The sequence below is a fragment of the Chroicocephalus ridibundus genome, chromosome 13 (genome assembly GCF_963924245.1).
Source record: "Chroicocephalus ridibundus chromosome 13, bChrRid1.1, whole genome shotgun sequence".
Lineage (NCBI taxonomy): Eukaryota > Metazoa > Chordata > Aves > Charadriiformes > Laridae > Chroicocephalus > Chroicocephalus ridibundus.
This window is the reverse complement of record NC_086296.1, coordinates 16426877-16445712: the sequence shown is the minus strand read 5'-3', so window position 1 is coordinate 16445712 and position 18836 is coordinate 16426877. Positions and strand designations below refer to the sequence as shown.

At 63.6% G+C, this 18836-nt stretch overlaps 1 protein-coding gene across 1 annotated transcript; it reads right to left on the bottom strand.

Annotated features, from left to right (window-relative positions):
* Positions 1–918: 918 nt before the first annotated feature.
* Positions 919–13958, bottom strand: PRODH (proline dehydrogenase 1). The gene is made up of 14 exons (XM_063351032.1): positions 13728–13958; positions 12993–13201; positions 6843–6877; positions 6362–6511; positions 6154–6218; positions 5642–5758; positions 5424–5503; positions 5071–5152; positions 4676–4768; positions 4430–4576; positions 4096–4271; positions 3912–4010; positions 3428–3516; positions 919–1935 (listed from the first exon to the last, which is right to left on the bottom strand). The coding sequence occupies exons 2-14, from the start codon at positions 13148–13150 to the stop codon at positions 1748–1750; spliced, it is 1479 nt and encodes a 492-aa protein (XP_063207102.1). The 5' UTR covers positions 13151–13201; positions 13728–13958; the 3' UTR covers positions 919–1747.
* Positions 13959–18836: the final 4878 nt, after the last annotated feature.

The window sequence follows — 18836 nt, the reverse complement described above, 5'->3', positions numbered from 1 at the left end:
AAAAGAGAGGGGGCAAGATACAGATGCACGAAGCTGCTGGCACAGTGGCTGCGACATCTCCTACAGGTGCCCGGGGGGGGGGGTCTTTGAGGAAGCCTGTGGTGGGTGACAGTCGCTCCGGCATCCAGCCAGCCCTGGGACCAGCCGCACCGGCAGAGCCCCGCTCCTGGGGCAACGGTGCCATTCGTGCCATCGCTGCAGCATCCCGCCCGGGGCCGGAGAGCCAGCCCGCTGCCGGGAGCACATCTGCTCGCCCCCCCCAAATTTCAGGAGCCCAGCTACTGCCTGCACCAGCACTGCTTTTAAATACCAGCAGCCCCCGCCTCCAGCCATGCTCCCTGCTCCTCCAGGTTTTTTAAGGCATGGGAGTCTCAGCTGGAGAAAAAGCAAGAGGTGAACATCTCTGGAGAGCCTGAACTTTACCCCTTTGGCTTGGGGGCGGGCTCCCCAGACGCAGAGGGACTGACCCTGGGGGAAAAAGGAGACGCTGCCTCAGCTGCTGGGCAGGGAAGCCCAGAGATGCTTGTGGTCCCACAGAGCCCAAAACGAGCCCAGGAAAAACTACCCTTAATTTGAGGCAGTGGAAGCCTGAAGGATGCTTCTCTCCCCCAAAAGCGGAGGCTCAGGGTGGGGAGAGGGTCTGCCACCGCCGCCATCCCCCTGCCACAGGTGGGAGGATGCTCCGGGGCTCCCAGCTCCCCCCCAGCCCCATCACAGACAGCTCCGAAACTTCTCCCTTCCCATCCTCGGGGAAGTTTGGCCTCACTCAAGTACAGCCCGTCTCCCACTCCTTTCCCGGCTCAGGCCAAGGCATGCAGCTGTGGGGGGGGGCTGAGAAGGCAGTAACCCCCCCTTTGAGACCAAGCAGAGCCCGGGGACAGATGGCTGCCCAAAGTAACTCCAAGAGAGAGACAGGGGCAAGAACAGTCGTGATTTAATCATCACCATTCTCTGCAAATCCAGTGTACGGCAGAGCTGAGCCGCAGGCCGGCTCCTGGGGCTCCCGCGGGGCCACCACCCCTGCCCACCGCGCAGACCCGGTCCTGCTGGGGAGCCAGGGCCCGCAGGCAGGGCAAGAGCAGGGCAGGGATGGGCCAGCCAGCTCCCCTCGCCCCTCCTGCCCCGCTGGATGTGGGCCTGAGGACCGGCCAGCCCCGGCTTGGCTCTGCTCAGCCCCAGGGGGATGTGGGGGGGGAGAACCTGGTCCTGCCCCGTCTGTGCAAAGCTGGTGAGCAGCCAGGTAGCGGCCGCCCTGGGACAGGCAGCAGGGACTCATCCTGCCCCCGCTCGCTCTGCCCTCTGCTTCTGCATCTGCCTCCAGGGAGCTGGAAGAGACCAAGCCCCTGGCCGAGGCCGGCTTGTCCCCGAGCCACCCAGCCCACCCTGGACCCGAGCCCGTGGCACGAAGCAGGCGGCCAAAACTCCCTGTGCGATCCCCAAAGGGGAAAACCCCGGGGGAGCGTTCACCGAGGCAGGGGGGCTGACGTCTCCCCTGAGGCAGCCCAGGCAAGCGCAGCTCCAGAGCCCCCTGGGATGGCAGAGGGACATCCCTGGGGGCAGCCCTACAGCGGCGACCTCCAGAAGGCGGCTGTGGTTCAAAAAGCAGCAAGGACACGTCCCCCCCCTCCCCAGGGCAAAGGGTGCTGGCCGGGGGTGGGGGGGGGGAAAACTGCAGCAGAACTTGGACGGGGAATAGTGGTTACAGGTGAAGGCACAAGAGAGCCCGGGCTGGATGCCACGGTTGGGGTTAGTGGTTGGGGCTGAAGAAGCTGCCCGCGAGGAGCCGCCTCTTGAACTCCCTCCAGAGAAGGTCCCGCTCCCGGTTCGCCCTCTGCATGAAGCCCCGGTTCTCCTGCGCCCGCCGGGACAGGTAGGGCAGCACCTCGTTCACCGGGCCGTAGGGCACGTACTTGTAGACAGGGAAACCGGCCTGACCTGGAGGGAGAGAGGGAGAGAGGCTGGTCAGGGAAGCACCAAGAAAAAGAGGAAAAAAAATTTAAAAAAAAAAAAAAAAAAAAAAAAAAAGGAAAAATCGTGGTGGGGGAAATAAAAAAAAAAAAAAAGAGGGTGGGGGAAAGAGGGGGGAAAAACATCAAGGAAAAAAACAAGAAAAAAATGAATAAAAAAAAGGAATAAAACAAGAAAAAAGGAGAAAAGAAGAGGAAAAAAAGGAGAAAAGGAGAAAAAAAGGAGAAAAGGAGAAAAAAGGAGAAAAGGAGAAAAAAAGGAGAAAAGGAGAGGGGAAAAAAGGAGAAAAGGAGGAAAAAAAAGGAGAAAAGGAGAGGGGGAAAAAAGGAGAAAAGGAGGAAAAAAAAGGAGAAAAGGAGAGGGGGAAAAAAGGAGAAAAGGAGGAAAAAAAAGGAGAAAAGGAGAAAAAAAAAGGAGAAAAGGAGAAAAAAAAAAAGGAGAGAAAGAGAAAAAAAAAAGGAGCACAGGAAAAGCCTCCCTCAGCCCCCAGCTCTGCCGTGCCCATGGGGGAGGGCTGGCGGGCCGGAGGGGTGCAGCGGCCGGAGGCTGGGGTTGAGCACCGGGCAGGGGGAGCGGCGGCACATCCCTCCCCGGCTCAGCACGGGGAGCTTGGGAACGCGCCTGGGGGGAGCGGGCCAAGGTCACCGGGAGCCCTGGGAATGTCGGCAGCCAGGGCCCGGCCAATTCAAGAAGCGTTCAACCAGAAACATCAAGTTAACACATTTTTCCAGCATGACCAGAAAAGGTTGCAGACAGGCAGCCAAACCCCGCTAGCGAGGGGAACTCCAGGACAGAGCAGCGTCCAGGCTGGACATCTGCCCGGTCTGCCTCCCGCTGCTCTCCTGGCCTCGGGGCTCCGCTCCGGACACCGGTGTGGGCAGCGGGCTCAGTCCCCGACCCTTGCTGGGCTGGCCCGGCCCCTTGCATGTCCCTCTGGCCGGGCCCCTGGGAGTTCTGCTCCGCTGCCTGGGCCAGCAGCAGGGGAGAGGACAAGGTCACGCAAGAGCCTGTTGCCAGCCGGCTAGCGGAGAGCCCAGGGCTCGGGGTGTCCCTCCAGCCCAGCAAAATGACACTCCCAGACCAAGGAGGTACAAGAGGTGTTTGCTGTGGCCAGGACCTGTCTCTGACCCATCTAGGGGTACCCCGATCTCAGCTCGGAGTCCAAAGCAGGAATCTCCTTGCCCAGCCTTCACAGTCTCACGGGGCCTCCAGGAGAGAGATGTGATTCTCCATCTACATCCTCATCTACATCTTTCCCAAACCCTACGCAGGTGTCACAGCGCTCCACACAGACGGAGAAGAGGCAACAAGGCACCGTCGTCCTCATCCCATCCTGCTCTCAGACCCATAGCCCAGCTCCACCCGTCCTTCAGACCCCACAACAGCTCCTCAGGGAGACCGCAGGGGTCAAGGTGGGGCAGGAGCACGTCTGCCAATCCGCCCTGCTCCCAGCACTCACCCAGAGGGAAGGTGATCTGGTCACACATGCCCAGCAGCTGCCCAAAGCACACCTTCTTCTCCGAGGGATGGATCCCAAGCTCCATCATCCTGCAAACCAAGCCTCGCGTCAGGGAAGAGCGGAGACAGCAGAACACACAGGGGCAGCGCATCCCACCAGAGGAGTGGGGATCATCTCCAAGCACGATAGCAGGGCACTGACCACATCCCAGAGGGATGCTGGGATGCAAGGACTCGAGGGATTTGTTTTTAAAACAGCCTCTGGGCTGGGCCATGGGGCCAGCTCGGCAGCCACTGTGAGCCACCATGCTGCGCTCCAGCTCCAAGCCCCAACCTGAGCACCAGAATCCGGTGCTAGGATCCCACCGGCAGAGCGCAGCGAGGACCTGACAAGCCACATCACATCTCACTGCAGCTCTGCTGGGCCCCCATATCCCTCAAGCCCCCCGGTCCTTACCACGACACGCTGGCTCCCCAGCACCCACCTGCGCAGGGTGAACTTCACCGTGTCCTCATTGTGAGATGCCACCATCACGTTGGCTTTCCGGCTGTGCTTGATCTCCTCCAGGATGTAGTCCAGGCACCTGCAGGGTACCACGGGGCGGCGTGGTGAGGCCACTCAAGCCCATGCCCAGTGGGGCAGGTGGGAGGAGCGTGGCTGTCCCCTACCTGTGGTACATCTCGTTGGTCTTCTCGTAGGTGGGGTTGATGGGATCCTCATAGCCAATCTGGGCCGCCCTCTCTCTCTCCTGCTCCATGTAGGCCCCACGGACCAGCTTAGCACCAAAGTGCCAGCCCTCCCGGCGTGACAGCTCCACATCCACCGTCACATTGTCATAAGCCTCCTGGTACCAGATGGAAAAGATGGCACAAGGTCATTGCACCAGTGCCGCGTCTGCCCTGGGCCTTGTTGTGCCGTTGCATCGCCATCACTTCAGGAGCCAAGGTCTCCATCCAGCTGCTCCAGGAGGTCCTTCCTGCCCAGCCTCCTGCCGGACCTCACCTTCAGGTAGCACTGGTAGGTGTTGAAGATGATCGCCCGTTCCCTGTTGAAGCGGCGCTGCATCTCCAGGGTGAGGCGGCTGATGGCCGGCTGGAAGTAGCTCTGCTCTGCATCCACCATCAGCCTCACGCCCTTCTCCGTGGCTCTCTGTGGGGTGAATGACATGCCGGTTGGGTTCACGGGGCCTCCTGCTACATGTCTCCCTCTCTGCAGCAGCACCCGTGCCCAGCTCCCATGGCTCCTCACCTTGGCAAGGGTGTCCATCCGCTGCAGCATCCGCTTCATCTGCAGATCCTCCTCCTCAGTGAAGCGCGAGAGCAGAGGCTCCAGCTGCCCAGTCTGAAACGAGAACAGCTCGTGGCACCCTGCTGCGGCCAGCCCTTGCCCACGGGAGACAGAAACACTCCCGAGGGAAGCCCATCCCCAGGGGCTGCTGCCCACCCCCAGCCCCCCAGCCCCCGCCGGCCAGCACAGCGCGGTGGCTGCACACGGTGGATCACAGCACGGGTGCCAGCCAGCACCGCTGCCACCAGTGAGCTACCGGGCAGGGCCTGGGGGCAGCGGACCCGCACCCCGCTCCCCCAAAGTCCCAGTGCCCTCCCTGTGGGGTCGCTCCGGGGGTAGCGCAGATGGGTACCCACCTGCATGTTGGGGACGAGCAGCAGCTTGGAGAGCTTGGTGCGGCTGTCAATCAGGCTGTTCCAGTCCAGCAGGTCCACAGTGCTGGGAGCGGAGAGCCAGGTTCTTACCGGTGTCTTGCAGGGGTGGGGTGGGGGGGGTGTCTCTGCCAGCTTCCTGATCCCCACCAGCACGCAAGGTGCACGGCACGTGCCACCCCGACCTGTCTCGTCACCTCCACCCAAACCTCCTCTATGCTTGGTCACTGTGCCGAGCCAGTGCCGGCCTTTGGAGACCTCCCCTTGCTGCCGCCCCACTGCCCCAGGAAGAGGGGCGCCCCCATCCCGCAGCACCCCCCGGGGCGCAGGCAGCTTACCCGCTCACACCCAGGTTCTCGCCCGTGAACCAGTGCTGGCTCTCCGCCTTGGTCGCGACGCCGAGGTTGGCCAGGGCCTCCTGCCACCAAAAGGAGCATCAGTGCCAAGGGGGTTTTCCCGCTCCAGGCTCAGAGGTGTCACAGGTCAGGGCTGCTCCGGGACCTCCACAGCCACCTCCGGCAGCGCAGCCTCTTCCCTCAGACATCACCCGCCTCACCTGCAGCTTCTCCGCCTCCAGCTTCATCTCCAGTGCTGCCCGCCCAGCCTGGCCCTGCTCCGCGGCCATTTGGTTGAAGAATCTCCGCCACTTCACCAGCACCTCCGAGAACTGCAGCTGCGGGGACAGGTTCGAGGTGAGACACCCAGGCTGGAGTCCAGCCGGCTTGGAACCTCCTGTCATGGCAGGGCTTTGCAAGATCACACCCAGCCTGTGGCAGACTCTGACCCTTTAGCAGAGGACCGTGGCCAAGCAGGGGCCAAGTACAGACCCCCCCGCACCATGTTGGGACCTCTAAACTGAGCTCTTCGTTTACCCCCAGAAGTTGAGGCAGGGTCTCCAGGGTGGCGCTGGGCACACAGGGGACAGCCTGTTGGCGCCCACTCCTCTCTGCCGTCAGCGGAGATGCCACCGCAGCAAGCCTGGCACCCCGAAGCACCTGCCCCCTCAAACGCATCATCCGTGGCCCCGGTTCTGACCCACCTTGCCCTGGTCACAGCCCTGGCACTCACCAGGAACTGAGGTCTGCCCAGCGCCGTCAGCTTGATGGCCGAGAAGCCGTCCACCGAGCTGCCACCTGGATGGAGCCACAAAGACAGAGCTGGCCTGACAGGCAGGGTGCTCGGGTAGAAGGGAGATACCCGAGAGACGGCGGGGGGCTGCAGGGTCCCCGCAGGCCCCAGGCACAGTGGGGCTGCTCAGGACACGCGGAGCGCTTACTTGAGGCGTCGATGCAGCGGAGGAAAGTCTCCATGTGCTGGTCACACTTGGCCTCGTCAGCATAGAAATACGTGCGGGCGCTGATGACCCCGCCGCGGCGATCCCCAAAGCCCCGATGGGCTCGGTATTGCTTCTCCCTTCGCTCTGCTCCTGGGGTGGAAGAGGATGGAGATGGGCCACGCAGCCCTGCTGAGCGCAACCTCCCTGGGAGCTCCTGCCGTGGGCGCAGGGGAGAGGGGCTCTGGCTTCGACCTCAAAAGAGCCCCTCGAGGGCTGCAACGCGCCCGGCCTGCTGTGCCGCCCGAGCAGGGGCTGAGCCTTTGCAGAGAAGCAGGGGTGGCCAAGAACCGAGACGGTCATCATCCAGCTCACGATTTGAGGCTGCGGGAGCTGCGTCTTTCCCCCGTGCCAGGCCCGCAGCGCCCAGATCAGCTGGACCTTCAGGCTGTCTCCTGTCAGCAGGAGAGGCTGGGACACTCACCTCCCGTCTCCTTCTCGGCTGCGGAGGTGCAGGAGCTAAGAAGAGAAACAGGGAAGGTAAGGGCCAGGTCAGCAACCCCCCAAACCCCACCGCTGATGGTCAGGGCAGCTCTGAGGCTCCCCTGCTGCCAGCCTGGCGCCGGACCCTGCTCTTCCCTCGCCAACCCATGGCCAACGGATCAAACCGCTCAGCGTGAGCTCCGCTGGCAGGTCAGACGTCCCAAACCCACTCGTGGAAGGCAACGGGGTTTCAACGTCCCAGCAAGCGTTACCTGGAGGCAGCACAGGGAGGATGCTCTGCCCCAGGGTCCAGAGCTGCTCTCGACCAGCCCACCCCACGGCAAGGACAAGGCCAGCCCTGGTGGGGCTGGGTCCCTTGTCTCCAGCCATGCCAGCCCATGGTCCTCACTTTGGTGGCACCAAACCTCAACCCAATGCCTCCCCACCTTGCAGGCACCAGCAGCCAGACCGTGAAGCGAGGAGCTCCTTCAGACCCATGGTGCATCAAGCAGCAGGACGCTGCTCAGCTGCCCCGTGCTCCTCTGCGCCTTGGCGTTAGCCAACAGCTCACAAACAAGGTCTCAGCTTCAACTCCCGCTGACCTCAGATGTAATTTCAATCCCAAGCTCTTTGCCACAGAGATAACAGGGCTGTGACAGCCCAGGCGGACACGGGCCAAGTCATGAGATCCTCCTCAAGCTCAAGAAGCCTAAATCCAGCCCGTAGACCCGAGGTCTCACCCAGGAACTCTGCCAGTCCTTGGAGAGCAGCCCTGAGTGACAACAGAGTCATCTCCTCCAGGAGATATCTGCCTTGGAGTCACCGTCCCAAAACTGGCTGTGCCCAGCAGTGGGGAAGCACGCGGTCAGCCAAGCAGCACAGAGCCAGAGGACTCACACAAGAGAGCGGAGGTGCACGTGGCATGGTCCCAGAACATATTCTCCCACACGGAAACCCTGTGACAGGGATTAGGAGCTGCTGGAAGCATAAACAAGCGGAGACAAGCCCTTCCCTCCTGCGTCCCGGCGCCAGCACCAGCCCCGTGTTGCTCAAAGCCCAGCAAAGCCTGGTGTGACCCGGGGCAGGAGCCGCCGGAGCTCATGGAGCAGGCACCTCTGGGGGGCTCTGCTCCGTGAGCGTGGTGCGTGGGACTGGGGCAGCAATGGTGCCCCTGTACTGAGCACTAGTGAGGCCCCACCTCGAATACGGCGTGCAGTTTTGGGGCCCCTCGCTACCAGACAGACATTGAGGTGCTGGAGTGCGTCCAGAGAAGGGCAACGGAGCTGGTGAGGGGTCTGGAGCACAAGTCCTGTGAGGAGCGGCTGAGGGAGCTGGGGGTGCTCAGCCTGGAGAAAAGGGGGCTGAGGGGAGACCTTCTCGCTCTCTGCAGCTCCCTGAAAGGAGGGGTTAGCCAGGGGGGGTCGGGCTCTTCTCCCAAGGAACAGGCGATGGGACAAAAGGAAACGGCCTCAAGTAGCCCCAGGGGAGGTTTAGGATGGATATTAGGAAAAATTTCTTCACCGAAAGGGTTGTCAAGCATCGGAACAGGCTGCCCAGGATGGCTGAGTCTCCATCCCTGGGTGGATTTAGAAGACGGGCAGACGTGGTGCTTAGAGAGACGGTTTAGTGACGGGTTTTTGTCAGAGTTCGGTTGATGGCTGGACTCGGTGATGCGAAAGGTCCCTTCCAACCCAGGCAATTCTATGATTTTGCTACCCTGAGGACAGGTCAAGAAGTTTTCTGCTCCTGATTACAGAGGGAAGGAAGGAGGAGACATCACACACCCAGGGATGGGATGCGACAGCAAAGCCCATGGTGGCTGGAAGGTCCCCTCGGAGCAGGCAGCGCCGCACAGGGGAAGGCTGGAGACGCTGCTGGGACCCTGAGGACACGTTGAGAGAGATGGGTCCAGCATAACCTGCCTCCGACGCGGGAGGTGCCGGGGACGAGCGGCAGGGAGCAAAGCCTCCCCTGGCCTACCCAGGGGGGAACGCACACAGCTCCATCAGCCAGCAGCACCCTCGAATTGGAAGCGTTTTGTGTTCCTGAAGACAAACACACCCTTTCCAGGCAGCGTTCCTGCTGCGTGACTGCACCCAGCCCTTCCTCCCCGAGGGGGGCATTCAAAGCGGTGCCATGGCGCTCGCTTCGTTGTTCTGCATCAAGGAAAATAAAGGAAGCTCCTTCCCGCTGAAGAAATAGCTCTTCCTGCATATCATCTGCTTTCTTTGCAATATTAGTCTTGGCCAGCAAAGGCGTTCCTACGCCAACCAAGTGCCACTTAACCCAGCTTCTACCCGGCCATCCCTTCTGCAGGTCTCCCCCAGCAGGACACATCTCCAGGTGCCGCCCAAGTGCTTCTGGCGAGCTGTGACCAGAAAGGAGCCACCTGCGAGGCATGCTGAGGGCCCCGGGGGGGCGGGGGGGGCGGGGGGGGCGGGTTCGCGCTCGCCCAAAGCCTGCCCAAACCAGCCCCTCCAAGCGCCGCAAAGCAGGTTACGAAGACTCGAGGCAGCCCACCGGGTTGCTGGGAAGGGTAATCCGGCTGACACAGCAGCCTCGGGCTCTCAGGAAGTTTTTGATCAGGCTCAAATAAACCGTCTCGAGAGAAGCACAAAGGTCCCCTTGTCAAGAAATAAGTAGGCAATAACCCATTTCGCCCCGGGGGGTTATCAGGAGGGCGCCACGAGCACAGCACATTCGCTTTGCTTGGCGGCAAATGGGTCTGGCAAAGGGGATGAAGGAACACCAGGGAGAAGTTGTCCCTGAATTACCAAGTCCAAGGATAAACTCCTGGTCGCGTGAAGCCCAAACTGTAGCTAAGGGTGATGCTTAAAACCCTGCAGGTAGGAATAAAGCAAAGCTCTTGGCAGAAGAGTCTCTCAAGCCTGCCCCATGCACGAGTTGCCGTCAGGCACCGGCCCAGGACCACGGCAGGACCTGCTTGCGCAGCTTCAAGCTAAAGAGAAACCACCCTGTGAACTCGGGGACCCACAGCACCCCCAGGCAGAGCACCGGGCACGGGTGGCAGCGGCACCGGGAGCAGGAGGAGAAGGGGAGGAGGTGGCTCTGGGGGGCTGACTGGCCAGGCCGGGTCGTAATCCCACGCTGCAGCAGGAATCGGGTGTCTATGCAAGAAGCCTCTAGAGGAAGCAAAGCCCAGGAGCTGCGTGTCAGAGCCATCCAGGGTGTCGGGGACAGGATTGTCCTTCCCCATGTTAGCACAACCCCAACCCATCTCCTGCCTTGGGATGCCCATGGGCCAGCAATGGCCCCAAGGCTGCAAGGGGACCACAACCACCTCCGCTATGGGGGGGTGTGTGTGCCTTGTTTCACTCCCCAGGGAGCAGAAGCCCCTGCCCAGCCGCGGCGGTGTCTCTCCACACCCCACCCACCCATCCCGAAGCCCCCAGCCCAGGTGCTGCCCTGGGAGCGGAGCCGCACCCGCCCTGCAGGGACACCCTTCTCCAGCCATGTCACCGTGACCTGGCAGCAGCCTTCAGCACGTGGCCAAGGACTCCTGGGACAAGCGGGCAGAGCGCTGGATGCCAGCCCAGGCAGGGCAGAGCCCGCAGCCGGCAGGATAAGCCGGTGCCTGCCCGTGTTCATGGGTGTTCCCAACCAGCAAGTGGGTGACAAGGAGCGGCCAGGGCCCATCGCTGGGGAGGAAAGGGCATTTTCCTGCTGTTATCTCCAGCTCGCTCCAGAAGAACATGCTGCACGGGTAAGCCCAGCACGGCTCTGCCTGCAGGAGCTCTGCCTGGGGCAGGGAAAACAACAGCAGATGGCACCAGGAGGCCAAAAAAAAACCCGCTGGCTGCATCTGGTTTGTAGCTCTGCTTCCCGGCTGGCAGCGGGGCAAAGCCCTGAAGTGCTCACAGGAGGCAAGGACGCGGCGCCCGAGTGCAGCCCTGGACCACTCACTCTTCTCAACCCCACACAGCCCAGCTTGGCTCCATCCCTGGCAGAAAACACTGGTCATTTGGGGTTTTGCCGCCGAACCGAGCCGGAGCGGTGCTTGGCACGGGCCAGGGTGTGACACAGCCCTTCCGATGCTCCCCCTGGGCTTTATCCCTGCTCCGTGACATCCCTGGGTGATCTCTAGGATGGCATTTTCTCCCCCACCTCTGCCCATTCGTGGGAGCAAATCCCGCTGGAGCTCAGGCAGGGTGGCATCGGGGTGGGGGGGTGGCACGGGGAATGGGGTCCAGCACGTGGCTTTGCCGGGCTCTCTTGGGTGGGAACGACCCTTGCAGCACAGAGCTCATCCACGCATGCAACCCCCAAATCTGCTCCGGGCAGGGGGGATGGGGACCAGCACAGCGCAGATGGCTTAAACAGCACTGCCGCCGCCCCCCCCGCCGTGAGCAGGCGGGATACAGGTGCAGGCAGCGCCTGCCTGCCAAAGCCTTTGGTGGGCAACCGCAGGAACGCGCCGGGCACAGGCACAGCCAGAGCCAGGAGGGCAGCGATGCCAGCCCGGCCCCACGGGGATGCTGAGCAACGCGCCCGGACCACGGCTGGGTGCCTGGGGAAGAAACCAGCCGCTCCCCGAAAACACCGCTGGCTCCGCACCTTCAAAAGAGCCATTCCCCCCCCCGCTCAGGGTATTTTGAAGGTTTTATATATTAAAAAAAAAAAATAATGCAGTTTGCAGCTGAGTCTGCAACGGGCTGGGGTGGGCACAGCCCTGCCTCCCCCCCGTGCAGCCCCCACGCCAGCGCTGCCCTCACAAGCCGCAGGACCTTGGCACCAATGGGAATTTTAGGCAATGGTGGCCAACGGCAGTGTCACCCCCCCCATGGCAAGTGGAGGAGGGTCCCTGATAAGCAGCACCCCGGGTGGGGAGCAGAGATAAGGCTCCCAGCGCCGGCGGGGAGGAGCCCAGCGGCAACACCTGCATCGCCGCCCCGACCCGAAACCCCCCCAAATAGCCGTTTCCTCTGTATTTTTAGCACCGTGTGGCAGCTGGCCTGTGTCCCCGGCTGCAAAGGGGGACAGGGGGCTTTTGGAGCCCGCCCTGCACCCCCAGCCTGCGCCCTCCGGCAGGGCCACCCTTGTCATGGGTGAGGGGGCCGCTGCCCACCCCGGTGACCGTGGGGTGCCGGCCAGGGCCCATCGATCGGGTGAGCGGAGCCGCCTGGAACCGGAGCCCGAATAGTGGAAAGTTACCAGCAGCTTTTGGCCGGTGCTTGCCCTTGGCAGAGGGCGGGAGGCAGGGAATGCTGCCCGGGATGGGGGGGCACTGCGGGAAGAGGGTGTGACCTGGTGGGTGGGGAGGGTGGGGGGGGCACCACCACCCCAGGTTTGAGGCGGGTGGAAGCGGCGGGGGGCAGCACCCCAGTGGGAATGGGGGGGCTAACCCCGGTGTATGAGGGGGAGTGGGGGGGGGGGGCAGCACCCCAAAGAGGGTGGGGTGGGACTATTCCCTATAGGCGGGGAGCACCTCAGGGTGTGCAGGATGGCGGGGGGGGAACAGCGCCCCGGGGGTGGGGGGGGGAAGCAGAGCAGCACCCCAGTGTGTGCAGGGGGAACAGAAGGGCACAGAGGGGGTGCAGCAGCCCGGGGGGCAGAGGAGCACCACCCCAGTGGGGGAGAAATGGGGGGGGGGCAGCGCCCCAATGTGTGCAGAGGGATGGGGGGTAGAGGGGGGGCGGGGACAGACAGCCCCCTGGTATATGCAGGTGGGTGAGGGGGGGTGGTGTCTCCCAGTGGGGGGGTTGGGACGGCAGCCCCCTTGTGTGTCCGGGGGGGGGGGTTGTCTCCCAGTGGGGGGGGTTGGGACGGCAGCCCCCTTGTGTGTCCGGGGGGGGGGGGGTTGTCTCCCAGTGGGGAGGGGTGGGACGGCAGCCCCCTTGTGTGTCTTGGGGGGGGGGGTTGTCTCCCAGTGGGGGGTTTGGGAAACGGCAGCCCCCTTGTGTGTCCGGGGGGGGGCCGCACCCCAGCGCCTTGGCGGGGGGCGGCGGCAGCGGCCGGGCGGGAGGGAGGCGGGGCCGTGACGCACGGCAGCCCCGGCCCCGCAGCCAATGGGAGCGGGGGGGATGGGCGGGCGCAGCCAATAGCAGAGCGGCCAAGTCCCGCGCCCGGCGCACTCCCCTCCCTCCCCGCCCCGCCCCCGGCCCCGCACGGCCCCGCCGCGCCCCGCACTCACTCCAGCTCCTTGCGCTCGGCTTCCTCGGAGCTCAGGTCCTCCTCCACGCTGTAATCCAGCACGGCGCCCACGCCGAAGGCCTGGTTCCGCCGGATGAGCGGTTTGATGGCCTCCTGGTCCTCCCCGGCCACGAACTGCCCGTAGAAGGTCATCTTCATCAGCCGCTCGAACAGCGCCTGCCCCAGAACCCGCTGGCACACCTGCAGCAGCTGCGGGAAAACGGAAGCTCAGCGTCCCCCCCGGAACGGACATCGCCGGCAACGAGAGCCCCCCCAGAGCCGGGATCGGCACCACCCCTCCGGAGGGGGCAGCCCCAAACCGGCCGGGGACCGGCAACCCCCCAGACCCGGGACCGGCAACCCCCGAGGCAGGCAGTGCCCCTCGGTTCAGAGCCGACAGCCCCCCGCCGCCCTCCCATCCCCGGCACCCTCCTCCCGGAACGGGCACGTCCCCAGAAGGAGAGCCCCGCAGGCCAGGAACAGGCAATCCCCGGAGCGGGCAGCCCCCCACCGGTCCGGGACCGGCAAGCCTCCCCGCCCCCCGGCACGCCCCAGGAACGAGGACACCCCCCCCGGAGAAGGCAGCTCCCCCCCCCCCCCCCCCGCAACCCGGGTGGATACCGGCATCTCCCCCGGAGCGGGCAGCCCCCCAGGCCCTGCACCCCCCCGCCGTGGGAGCCCCCCTGCCCGGGACCGGCACCCCGCCCCGCAGCGGCAGCCCCCCCCCCCCCCCCACCTGCCGGTTGTGCTCCACCAGCGGCTCGACGGCGCAGAGCCCCAGCACCAGCAGCCCGCGGAGCAGCTCCGCGCTGCTCTTGCTGCGGAACGCCTCCCGCGCGTCCCCGAAATCCACGGCGGGCGGCGGCCCCCGCTCCCCGCCCCGCGGAGGGGCAGCCGGCGGCGGCTGCCGCTGCTGCACCGGCCGGGCCCCCCTGCCCGCAGCCGGCGGCGGAGCGGCCCCGCGGGGCGCGGCGGCGGGCGCGGTGCGGGGCCGGCGGGGGGCGGCCAGGCGGGGGACGGTGGCGCAGAGCGCCCTGGCGGCGGGCGGCAGAGCCATGGGCACGGCGGGGCCGCCCGCTCCGCGCCGCCGCCTTAAGTACCGCCCGCCCGGCGCCGCCCCCGGGGCTCCCCGCCGACGGGGCCGCCGCTCCGCCCCGCCGCCCGGCTCTGCCGCCCCCCCCCCCCGCCCCGGAGCCGCCCTGCCCGGTGCCTTCTCCGTTCCCAGCCCCTCGGGGGCGCATCCCTTCCGAGGGGCACCGGGGAGGGCGTGGAAGGGCAGGGGTGGCCCGAGGGGAGCCCCGGGTGGGGCTGAAGGGAGGCCAGTCCCCTTGGAGCAGCGTTGGGGAGGGCCGGGGGTGGGGGCAAAGGGAGCCCCATGCCCTTGGAGGAGCCCCAGGGAGAGCTCTGGTGGTCCCAAGGTAGCCCTGAAGTGGTCCCCATCCCACCGGAGGGGAGCACCGGGGCCAACCCCGCAGGGCCAAGGGGCTCCTGACCCCTTAGAGCAGCCCCAGGGAGGGTCAAAGGGTGCCCCAAAAGGGTCCCTGTCCCCTCATGGCAAGCCCTGGGGCTGGCTGTAGCATGTCCAGCTGGGAGGCCCTTGGGGAGGGTATCTCAGAGCCAGGGGACCCGTCATGGGAAAGATGTCACTGCAAGCCCCTGTGCTGGGTCCTCCTGGTCTGTGCGTGAACAGTTTGTGGGTTTCAGGTGAATCCTCGTTCATTTGGTCGGGGTTTGGTCGGTGCTTGGGGTGGCTGGAGCCAGCAGACCGTTCCCTTGGCGTGGTCTGGGGCAGCTGGGCTTTGCCTGGCCCATGGAGCCCCACCGTGGAGGGACCTGGCAGGGCCTTGTGAGGTTCAAAGGCAGGGCTGAGTGTCCCTGCCGCTCCTGGCAGGCGTTTTCCTGAGCTGTTCCTGCCAGGCACACCCAGTGCTGAACTCCAGAGATCATCCAGCACCTCCTGGCACCCTTGCGGCCAGATACGTTCCCGACTCTTGGCCCGGGGAGCAGAGAGCAGGGACCTCCCTTCCATTTGGAGGTTTCGCAGCATCAAGTATCGCAGCCACGTCCCCTCTCTGTGCCCACGTCCCCTCTCTGTGGTCGTGTCCCCTCTCCATGCCCACTTTCCCAGCCCCAATTTTGCAGCGGCTCTCGGAGGATGACTCCGGGCTTGTGCAGACCTGCCCAAACCCAGCTCCTCAGTGACATCTTGTGCCTGGGGATGCTCAGCGCAGGCAGGAGCAGGCAGGAGCGGGCAGGAGCGGGCAGCAGCAGCAGGCTGGTCAGGTTTGCCAGGGTGGGAAACCACGTCCTGCGTGGGGTTGAGAGGAAGAGCCCGATGCTTTGAGAAGGCTCTGGCAGCTGCGGTGCAAAACTTTTCTTTTCCAAAGCACCCCCCAGCCCAGCAAACTGAAACCACTGTAAAAGTCTGGCCCTGTCTGGGTGAGGCCCAACTGCCCCAGGGCCAGCGCGGGCAGGAAAAATCAGTTACAGCAAATGTTTTTTCCTTCACGCCCCAGAACTGGCATCGCTGTAATTAGCAGTGAAACCACGGAGGTTCCTTCAGCTCATCTGCAAGGTTTCCTTTTGGGATGTCCCATCCTTCCATGGTGGGAGCCAGACAGTGGCGTTGTCCCCTAACAGAGCTGGGTGAAAAGCCAGCTGGGAAAAAGAGCTCATTTCTTTCCAAATATTTCCTGTGCTGCCCTAACTCTTTCGTGCCATGTAGAGCGAAATGACTCACCTGAAGTTCCTTGCCGCGACGAGCTTGTGCCTGTGAAGTCTCAGGCTGCAGCTCAAACTCCCGTTGAAGAAAAAAAAAAAGCAACATTCACAGAATTGCAGAATCACAGAATGATGGAGGTTGGAAGGGGCCTCTGGAGATCACCCGGTCCAACCCCCGGCCAGAGCAGGGTCACCCACAGCAGGTGGCACAGGAACGCCTCCAGGCGGGGTTGGAATGTCTCCAGAGATGGAGACTCCCCCACCTCCCTGGGCAGCCTGTGCCAGGGCTCTGCCACCCTCCCAGCAAAGAAGTTCCTCCTCATGTTGGGATGGAACTTCCCATGGTCAAGTTTGTGCCCGTTACCCCTTGTCCTGTCGCTGGGCACCACTGAGAAGAGCCTGGCCCCATCCTCCTGACACCCCCCCTTTCAGCATTTATAAGCGTTGATAAGGTCCCACCTCAGTCGCCCTTTTTCCAGACTGAAGAGACCCAAATCCCTCAGCCTTTCTTCACAAGAGAGATGTTCCAGTCCCCTCAGCATCTTGGTAGCCCTGCAGCCCTTGGTTTACACCAAGCTGCATTAAAGGCTGAGGAGCAGATACTACCGCTCCAATTAAAAACTTGTAATCAGCTATAATCTTTACTCCTTTTCTAGCCTCAGTGGTGCCAGGCCGAGCCATGACTCCCTGTTGACCAACAGCCGCAACCAGACCCTCCTGCGGGGGCAGGGAGCTTGCCGGCAGAGCTGGCAGCCCGGCGGCGTCGGCGGAGCTTCCAGGCCAGGGCGGGGGATTTATGGTGCACGACCAGGTCTGAGTTTCCAGAGGAACTTTAGTCTCAGATCCAGACACAAAGGTAAAATGTAAAAAAGCCACATTGTGGTGTAAGCGGAACCCAATGGTGTTTATCTCGGGGTGGCTGCTCCCGAAGCAGGGGGGGATCCCTGAGCTGGCCGGTGGCTGGGAGACCGACAAGCGATGCTCAAGGCTGCCGTGGGGACCGTGCCAAGACCCTGCGGGTCACCGCACCATGTCCCTGCAGAGCACCGACCCATGGCTCCCCTCAGCTGGGACTTTATGTCCTTCAGGCCACTGTCCCCGTATCCCACCGTGTCCAGGCAGACGCTGCTGGCACAGAGGGGGACGGTGCGCGCTCCAGCCCTCTCCCACTGGCGTGGTGGCTGCAGCTGGCCCGTGTGTGGTGTGGGAAGCCCGGTCCAGCCCACGGCACAGGAACCCACATCACGAACGCGACCACGCTGTCGTGTCCTGCACGGGGAACGCGCCCCAGGCCTGATAACACGAACGTGGGTCCTTCAGCACGCACCTTCGGCTGCCCCAGTGACGGCACTGAGCCGGGGAGAGGCCGCTACTGATCCCTTGAGATGCCATAAGGTGTAAAGAAGCAAATGCGAATGCAAGACAAACAGGCAAGAAGGGGATTTAGGTGGGAGGAGATGGCAGTTTGGAAAGGAGGAGGCCATGGCAGGCGTATTTCATGGGCCGCTGCTCGGCAGAGGCGTTTTTGACACCGCGAAAATAGCAGCTGGCAACAAGTACCAGTGGCCGCTCGGGGACCCGGCCAGAGAGCTGTGGGGTGAAAATCGCTCCTCCTGCCTTTCGTCCAAAGCAGGCATGAGCGCACGACCAGGGGGCTGCCGAGCTCTGCCGTATCGCCGGGGCGCAGGGGTCAGCCTTCCTCACCGTCGTCTTCCCTCCAGCCCAGTGCTGGGGTAGGGGCAATCCTGCCCCGTCCTTGGGACTGGGGCTCGATCCTGGCTGTCTTGTAGCTCTGCCAGCCCTTGAGCCCTGCCTGCTCCTGGCCGCGCCGGGCACGCCGTGCTCCCGGCATCCATCCTCTACGGTTTCCCTGGAGAATGCTGATTCAGATCCTCCTCCACCGGGTATTTCTTGCGCCGATCACACGCCTGACTCGTGCCCAGCACCAGCACTGCCAAACCGCTTCCACCCGGGGCCAACGTGCCGGGAGGGACATCTACACCCCGTCAGCAAGCAGGCAGGGGTGTGGGGAACGGTGCGGATCCTCAGCCGGCATCTAGCTCCGTTAAATGTCCCCCATGGAGCAGGATGTGGTGGAGCGGCCAGAAGCTGCAGCCCTTCCCTGGCACGGGTCAGGGGCAACTGTCTGCCTTGGACCCACTGGCAAAACCCCGGAGAAGGCAGCGGTGGGGATGGCGCTCCCCAGTTTGCAATGGCGTGTGGCTCATCGTCTGGTTGAGGGTTATTTTTCTTCCCCTCCTGCCGCGCCGCTCTTCAGGCAGCCCCCCCAGCCCCACTAATATCCACACTGATGGGAACAAAACCCCTGCGGGGTGCACAGGGGCTCCCAGCGCTAGGACAGGGTGTATTTAGATGATGAGTTGGTTCACCTTGACCCCTCCAAGCAGCCCTGTCACCCTCCCTGTCACCCTCCCTGGGGGTGGCTCTGGCTCGGGCCGCAGCGCAGACCGTGGCAAATGGAGCACGGCAGCGGGGTGGAGGCGGCAGCTCGTCCTCCCGCAGCCGGGGGAGCAGGGAACTGTGTCCATCCCCTTCCTCCTGCTGCTAAAGAGGCCCCTGGACGTTGAACGGAGGGCAGCGGTGAGCACCATGCCCGCACTGCTCAGGCAGGGTGAGGCTGCAGCACTCTGGTCCTGCCTCTACAGGACCGGAGGAGGGAGTTTTGGGGACTTGGTGGCGGTCACCTGGGGAGTCGGGGTGGGGGATCCAGCTCCTGGGGTGTTTCTGTGGGTCAGGAGCCCCGGCGAGAGCAGCCAGGAGCTGCCACAGATGCTGCCGGTGGAAAGAGATGCTGGGGGGGCTCCTCTTGCAGCTGGTCCCCCAGCCGTCTTGAACCTTGCTCCCCCAGCACGGTTGGGATTTGGGAAGCTGGGCTGGTCTCCGATCCCTGGCATTTTCCACGTGCATCCCAACGATTCTTGGTGAGTCATTTGCAGCCTAAGAAACAAACGTTTTCTTGATTCTCCCTCTGAGTTCCTGCGGGTCTGGTGTGGCTCAGCGGCCACGAGAAGATACCCGGGTGAATTCCTATCTCCAGAAAGGTCAAAGCTATACAAAAGTAAAAGGAAGTTGCCTCTGAAAGGGCGCCTAGGAAATATCCAAG

What these genes read in the sequence shown, in the direction of transcription:
- PRODH (XM_063351032.1), bottom strand. Translation starts at nt 13,150, where the DNA reads ATGAAGATGACCTTCTACGGGCAGTTCGTGGCCGGGGAGGACCAGGAG. An exon ending in TGCTCGTCCCCAACATGCAG is followed by an intron (nt 4,769 to 5,070) that starts GTGGGTACCCAT and finishes TTCTCGTTTCAG; the next exon opens with ACTGGGCAGCTGGAGCCTCT. An exon ending in GTGAAGTTCACCCTGCGCAG is followed by an intron (nt 3,517 to 3,911) that starts GTGGGTGCTGGG and finishes CTTGGTTTGCAG; the next exon opens with GATGATGGAGCTTGGGATCC.